Source organism: Acipenser ruthenus, chromosome 44 (assembly GCF_902713425.1).
Source record: "Acipenser ruthenus chromosome 44, fAciRut3.2 maternal haplotype, whole genome shotgun sequence".
NCBI classification, from domain to species: Eukaryota; Metazoa; Chordata; class Actinopteri; order Acipenseriformes; family Acipenseridae; genus Acipenser; species Acipenser ruthenus.
In genome coordinates this window covers 7,046,251-7,054,299 of record NC_081232.1, presented here as the reverse complement: position 1 = coordinate 7,054,299, position 8,049 = coordinate 7,046,251, and the positions used below count along the sequence as shown (strand labels likewise).

The following is an 8,049-nucleotide window of genomic DNA, read 5'->3' as shown; positions in this document are numbered from 1 at the left end:
GATCATGTGTGAAATGTGTCTTGATTTCATGAAAAGGGACTGGAGAGGCTGTCGAGGAGTTTGTCGCCATCTAGAGGTGAATGCTGGTCACTACACACAAAAGCACTTGTACAGCCGTGGCCAAAGGTTTTGCATCAACGAGAATTTTAGGATTGACATAATAAAAATAACTATATGAACATCATTTAGATATTTTATTAAATCAATTTTGTAGTTTATTTGATTATCGCAAAAGTCTCCCGGAATAGTAGTACAGTAGTATTTCAAGTTAGATTTAGAAATGTCACATTTTTTCAAGTTGTCAGGTTTTTGTTAAGTATATGGAAAACTACAAAGCGGTGTGTAATTCAAAATGTTAACTTGACATTATTCAGCAGGTTTCGTTCAACTTTTAGGAAGCAAAATGTGTTAATTCTATATAGAGGGTGATAATGCAAAACGTTTGGCTGTAACTTATTGGTCTAAACAATAATCCTAATATTTTCTGTTATATACAGACGTGCTCAAATTTGTTGGTACCCTTACAGCTCATTGAAATAATGCTTCATTCCTCCTGAAAAGTGATGAAATGAAAAGCTATTTTATCATGTATACTTGCATGCCTTTGGTATGTCATAGAATAAAGCAAAGAAGCTGTGAAAAGAGATGAATTATTGCTTATTCTACAAAGATATTCTAAAATGGCCTGGACACATTTGTTGGTACCCCTTAGAAAAGATAATAAATAATTGGATTATAGTGATATTTCAAACTAATTAGTTTCTTTAATTAGTATCACACATGTCTCCAATCTTGTAATCAGTCATTCAGCCTATTTAAATGGAGGAAAGCAGTCACTGTGCTGTTTGGTATCATTGTGTGCACCACACTGAACATGGACCAGAGAAAGCAAAGGAGAGAGTTGTCTGAGGAGATCAGAAAGAAAATAATAGACAAGCATGGTAAAGGTAAAGGCTACAAGACCATCTCCAAGCAGCTTGATGTTCCTGTGACAACAGTTGCAAATATTATTAAGAAGTTTAAGGTCCATGGAACTGTAGCCAACCTCCCTGGGCGCGGCCGCAAGAGGAAAATCGAGCCCAGATTGAACAGAAGGATAGTGCGAATGGTAGAAAAAGAACCAAGGATAACTGTCAAAGAGATACAAGCTGAACTCCAAGGTGAAGGTACGTCAGTTTCTGATCGCATCATCCGTCGCTTTTTGAGCGAAAGTGGGCTCCATGGAAGAAGACCCAGGAGGACTCCACTTTTGACAGAAAAACATAAAAAAGCCAGACTGGAATTTGCTAAAATGCATATTGACAAGCCACAATCCTTCTGGGAGAATGTCCTTTGGACAGATGAGTCAAAACTGGAGCTTTTTGGCAAGTCACATCAGCTCTATGTTCACAGATGAAAAAATGAAGCTTTCAAAAAAAAGAACACCATACCTACAGTGAAACATGGAGGAGGCTCAGTTATGTTTTGGGGCTGATTTGCTGCACCTGGCACAGGGAGCCTTGAATCTGTGCAGCGCACAATGAAATCTCAAGACTATCAAGGCATTCTGGAGCGAAACGTACTGCCCAGTGTCAGAAAGCTCTGTCTCAGTCGCAGGTCATGGGTCCTCCAACAGGATAATGACCCAAAACACACAGCTAAAAGCACCCAAGAATGGATAAGAACAAAACATTGGACTATTCTGAAGTGGCCTTCTATGAGTCCTGATCTGAATCCTATCGAACATCTATGGAAAGAGCTGAAACTTGCAGTCTGGAGAAGGCACCCATCAAACCTGGGACAGCTGGAGCAGTTTGCTCAGGAAGAGTGGGCCAAACTACCTGTTAACAGGTGCAGAAGTCTCATTGAGAGCTACAGAAAACGTCTGATTGCAGTGATTGCCTCTAAAGGTTGTGCAACAAAATATTAGGTTAGCGGTCCCATCATTTTTGTCCATGCCATTTTCATTTGTTTTATTATTTACAATATTATGTTGAATAAAAAATCAAAAGCAAAGTCTGATTTCTATTAAATATGGAATAAACAATGGTGGATGCCAATTACTTTTGTCAGTTTCAAGTTATTTCAGAGAAAATTGTGCATTCTTCGTTTTTTGTACTGTGCAAAAGTTTTAGGCAGGTGTGAAAAAATGCTGTAAAGTAAGAATGCTTTCAAAAATAGACATGTTAATAGATTATATTTATCAATTAACTAAATGCAAAGTGAGTGAAAAAATCTAAATCAAATCCATATTTGGTGTGACCACCCTTTGCATTCAAAACAGCATCAATTCTAGGTACACTTGCACAAAGTCAGGGATTTTGTAGGCATATAGTCAGGTGTATGATTAAACAATTATACCAAACAGGTGCTAATGATCATCAATTCAATATGTAGGTTGAAACACAATCATTAACTGAAACAGAAACAGCTGTGTAGGAGGAATAAAACTGGGTGAAGAACAGCCAAACTCAGCTAACAAGGTGAGGTTGCTGAAGACAGTTTACTATCAAAAGCCATACACCATGGCAAGACTAAGCACAGCAACAAGACACAAGGTATTTATACTGCATCAGCAAGGTCTCTCCCAGGCAGAAATTTCAAGGCATACAGGGGTTTCCAGATGTGCTGTCCAAGCTCTTTTGAAGACGCACAAAGAAACGGGCAACGTTGAGGAACGTAGACGCAGTGGTCGGCCAAGGAAACTTACCGCAGCAGATGAAAGACACATCATGCTTACTTCCCTTCGCAATCGGAAGATGTCCAGCAGTGCCATCAGCTCAGAATTGGCAGAAAACAGTGGGACCCTGGTACACCCATCTACTGTCCGGAGAAGTCTGATCAGAAGTGGCCTTCATGGAAGACTTGCGGCCAAAAAGCCATACCTCCGATGTGGAAACAAGGCAAAGCGACTCAACTATGCACGAAAACACAGGAACTGGGGTGCAGAAAAATGGCAGCAGGTGCTCTGGACTGATGAGTCAAAATTTGAAATATTTGGCTGTAGCAGAAGGCAGTTTGTTCGCCGAAGGGCTGGAGAGCGGTACACGAATGAGTGTCTGCAGGCAACAGTGAAGCATGGTGGAGGTTCCTTGCAAGTTTGGGGCTGCATTTCTGCAAATGGAGTTGGGGATTTGGTCAGAATTAATGGTCTCCTCAATGCTGAGAAGTACAGGCAGATACTTATCCATCATGCAATACCATCAGGGAGGCATCTGATTGGCCCCAAATTTATTCTGCAGCATGACAACGACCCCAAACATACAGCAAAAGTCATTAAGAACTATCTTCAGCGTAAAGAAGAACAAGGAGTCCTGGAAGTGATGGTATGGCCCCCACAGAGCCCTGATCTCAACATCCTCGAGTCTGTCTGGGATTACATGAAGAGAGAGAAGCAATGAGGCTGCCTAAATCCACAGAAGAACTGTGGTTAATTCTCCAAGATGTTTGGGCCAACCTACCTGCCGAGTTCCTTCAAAAACTGTGTGCAAGTGTACCTAGAAGAATTGATGCTGTTTTGAAGGCAAAGGGTGGTCACGCCAAATATTGATTTGATGTAGATTTTTCTTCTGTTCACTCACTTTGCATTTTGTTAATTGATAAATATAAACTATTAACATGTCTATTTTTGAAAGCATTCTTACTTTACAGCATTTTTTCACACCTGCACAATACTGTATATATATATATATTTTTTTTACTGTCTTTTTTCAGTAAGTTTTGCAAAAGTTTAGGTGAATAGAAAACACACAGCCTAGTATCGCATGACCTTCCCTCTTAATCCACAAACAGTAAGTTAATGCTATGGCAATAGTGTCACAATATTTGGCTACTTGACAAACTTGCCAATTAGTTTTCGGCTTTTGTGTGTGTTCACCCCACTCTACGGTATATGATATGTTTGCACCAATAAATACAGTAAATTCTGCATATATTATAATTCTGTTCAAACTGAACTTTACATTTTATCGGTATAAATTCTCCTGTCATTAACAAACCCAAAAAAGACAACGAGTTTAATGTTATCTGCGCTGAATATATATATATAATCTCATTTTTTTAGTCCTATAAATCTACTAGATGTTGCTTTTATTATTAATATACAATTAGAAATCCAGCTACATGTAGATACAGACAGCCAGGCAGGCATACAACACTGATAGATACACATTTTGTTTTGTAAAATATTTTAATATTTCAAAAATGAAAAAAGGATCAACTTTGAAATTATTTACACGTCAAAAAAAAAAAAAAAACACCCATAGACTCTATTGTTGTTGCAGTTCATCTTGTGTCTCTGTGTCTCTGTGTGTGTGTGTGAGAGAGATCACGGAAGCACCGGTCTCTTCTCATTGTTTGTTGAGTGGATCTTGTGACCGACACACACTGGATTGAGTCGGTTCTGGTTCAGTAGGAGCTGGTTTTAAAGTTGCTGGGGTGAGGAGGAGGTGTTTGGGTCAGTTCTGAGGTGCAGAAAGCCAGGCCGCGCTCTTCACCTGGTGCAGAAACACTGGCTAGTGTAAAACTGAACTACATTCTATCATACACACGAAACGTTCCCTTGGAGCCCCTGCGTGTTCTCTAGACCGCGGCACCTCAGCGCTTACAACGCATCCTGTGGGCTCTGTGTTCATAAGGAGCTCCGATCCAGAGAGCGCTGTCACGGGGAGTGACATCACCACGGCACCACAGCGCTTGCAACGCATCCTGTGGGCTCTGTGTTCATAAGGAGCTCCGATCCAGAGAGCGCTGTCACGGGGAGTGCCATCACCACTGGCACTCTAAAGGGCAAACGCTTTCTTCAACAGCATCCAGTGTTAGAAAGTGAAATTAATGCGATTCTTCTATGATCCTAATCCAAACTAACCTCACCCCTACCTCTAACCCTAACCTTAACACTTACCCCTACCCCTAACTCTAATGTTAGGTGTGTGTGTGTTGATTTAAATCTTAAGCTCAGTATTCGAATTCTCTCAGCTGGCCCTTCTTTCTGCTCCCATGTCGGTTCTGGTTCCGGTCCAGTCTCAGTATTTGCGTTGCTGGGGTGAGAAGATGGCGCTGGGCCCTCGTTTGGGGGTGCCGCTGCCCGGGCCCTGGTTCTTGTGACCGGGCTGTGGTTCTGCTTCTGGTTGCTGCTGCTTGAAGACGTCTCGGCCAGTTCTCAGGATGTGCTCCTCGATCTTCTTGTGCCTCTTCATGTCCGACAGAACCTTGTCCAAGCGGGCCTCCCTGCGCTGGGGGCGACCCACAGAACCTGAGAGAGTGGGAGAGAAGCACACTGAAACAGGGCGGGTCCGACTCACTGTGTAGATGAATTGTGAGCATTTACATGTATTGGAACAAAGGTTTGCAGCGTTTGCATCTAAAGAACTACAGTCCCCAGCATCCCTTGCCATTGCTGTAGGTGCAGAGACATGCTGGGCACTGTAGTTATAGCCAGGGCTACTAGAGATATACAGACAGTTACCTGGGGTTCTCCTGCGGTCGATGAAAGATGTTTTTGGGGTGACAGGGGGCGCCTCGTCATCAAAATCAAACTCTGTAGGAGAGGGAGCCCTAAAAAAACACAAAGAAACAGGAGGGGACAGTGATCATGTTAATAAAGCTAACAATAGGTGAGAGAATGGATTTTAAAGATGCTCACCTCTCTCTCTCCCTGTCCTCCCGCTCCCTCCTCTCTCGCTCCTCCTCGGAATCCTCGCTCGCCCCGCTCATACGGTCGGGGTCGGGCTCCGGGGTCGGGGGTCGTCGGGGGAGGAGCTCCACATTGAGCTCAAGGACCCCTCCTGTGGCTAGTAGCCCGTAGAGACGCCTGATCTCTGTGACAGGCGGGGTCCAGTGAGCAGGTTCTGAAATTTCATCATCGCTGCAGGGCAAACACCAGTCTTCTGAGTCGCCCTCCTTCAGTGCCTCCCCCTCTCCTTCTCTCTCTCCCTCTCCTGCCATCCCTCCATCTATTAGAAATCACACATAACAACAAAAAATCAAACAGTCATCATTAAATGGAAGAAATATCATTTAATCCTGTCACTGCAAAACAGCTCAACAGTGCCCCAGTACTCAATATTAAAACGCGTGTGGAAGATTAGGAACAATTTTATTTGTTTATAAGATTGATCTCATTTTGAATCACTTACGCAGTCCTTTATTAACATCATCATTGATAAAGCTAATAAGAGGTCAGAGAATGGATTTTAAAGATGGTCAGCGCTCCTTTAAAAGGAGGGGCCAGTGATCCTGTTAATAAAGCTAATAAGAGGTGAGAGAATGGATTTTAAAGATGGTCAGCGCTCCTTTAAAGGAAGGGGCCAGTGATAGTGTTAATAAAGCTAATAAGAGGCGAGAGAATGGATTTTAAAGATGGTCAGCGCTCCTTTAAAGGGAGGGGCCAGTGATAGTGTTAATAAAGCTAATAAGAGGCGAGAGAATGGATTTTAAAGATGGTCAGCGCTCCTTTAAAGGGAGGGGCCAGTGACCATATTAATAAAGCTAATAAGAGGCGAGAGAATAGATTTTAGGTTTTACTACCAGCTTGATCAGCCCCCAGTGTGTCTAGCTAACAAGCTCATGTGTGTCTTATTATTAAACTCCTAGTGAAACCAGGAATGGATCACGCTGCTGTGCAACGGGAGTCTTATTTCCAGCCCCACTATAAAGTTGTGTTTGAAATACTTGTGCACCTGAAACTAAACTATATTATAAACACAAGCATAGAACGAATTCTCTACCCACCGGCAGTGAACAGGAAAGTTTAGTTTCGCAAACAAACCTTCGTTTCTGTCTCCCTCTCTTTCCATCTCATCATCATCATCTTCATCTTTCTCTGTTGTTTCTCCCCCTGCTCTCTCTGCCTCCTCCTCCACTCCTCTGTCTCTTGCTCCCTCGCTTATTTTCTTCTCTTCCGGAGCGTCGACGGCTAGAGACTCCAGTCCTTTCTGCACCTCCCCCGTTGATGTTTCTGCCGACTGCATCGCTTAAACAGAAATGGCATCCGTTCAAGCACAGCAGAGGCAAACCGCGGGTCACTTAGAATTAGGGCTTCTGGTTTTCAGTGTTTATCCCTGACTTCAAGAATTCAATTGATCCCTGTTAAGCCACTCCTGTCTCTCAATCACAGCTGAGCAACGCGATCATAGTAAAATTGATTTCATTTACAGATCCCCCCCCCCCCGTGAAACAACTAAATGGGCTTTTAAATCACATATAAAAATCAATATATGATATATAAAATAAAAAATGCAAAGCATAGAAACGTGCAAAAATATCTAAGACTTTACTTCACTGTTAACTGTTACATCATATACAACAGCACTAGTATGTTAACAAATGGTACAACATGTTTTAAAAGTCACTGTAGAAATCCGACAGCAATACAGATCACACATCTATTTTTGTAACGACGTACAGTGCTCCCCTTTTATAAGGCGGCCCTTACACTGCGGAACAGGTATCGTGCGCCATGTTTAGATACAAAATGCATACCTATTAAAAAAACAACATAAAATTAATAATAAATACTTACCGGTACTTAATAAAATCGCGCCAGATTCTTAAATAACTGCCGTCAACCTTCTTCGCATTCAATTAAGTCCACATTAGCACACTTATACGCTAATTTTGCTTGCAAAACAAAAATATTATATTTTGTTTACTTGACGGGTAAACTATTCTGTTTTCTTCGAGAATGCAAACGTTTTTAAAAAGAACAAAAATCACATTTCCGCCATTTTTCTGAAGCGCTTTGTTTTGGGGGCGTGGTTAGGGGGGGGGTTGTAAATATCTATAAATATTTAAAACCGTGCCAAAATAAAGTTAAACACCTGACTACGACGCTGATTCGTTAATGCAAACTTACGAACGCACGATGGTTAAAAAATAAATTTTATTTCAAAATGGTTCTGGGTTCGTCTTTTGTTTGGGTTGGTGACGTCAGGAGGTTAATTCGCTGCATTTTTTAAACGCATTTTGAATCAAAGTAAGTCTTAAAATCACATGCGAGCTTATAACATGTAAATAATTTAATATATTTACAATAACAAACAGTTCTGTTTTACCATTTGTACTTTCATT

The 8,049-nt window shown here is 41.6% G+C and overlaps 1 protein-coding gene across 1 annotated transcript; it reads right to left on the bottom strand.

The window, feature by feature from the left end:
- Positions 1 to 4,149: 4,149 nt before the first annotated feature.
- On the bottom strand, positions 4,150 to 7,762 carry pagr1 (PAXIP1 associated glutamate-rich protein 1). The gene is made up of 5 exons (XM_033998123.3): positions 7,502 to 7,762; positions 6,749 to 6,952; positions 5,624 to 5,933; positions 5,447 to 5,535; positions 4,150 to 5,233 (listed from the first exon to the last, which is right to left on the bottom strand). Exons 2-5 carry the CDS (start codon positions 6,948 to 6,950, stop codon positions 5,004 to 5,006), a joined length of 831 nt encoding a protein of 276 aa, XP_033854014.3. The 5' UTR covers positions 6,951 to 6,952; positions 7,502 to 7,762; the 3' UTR covers positions 4,150 to 5,003.
- Between the last annotated feature and the right edge of the window lie 287 nt (positions 7,763 to 8,049).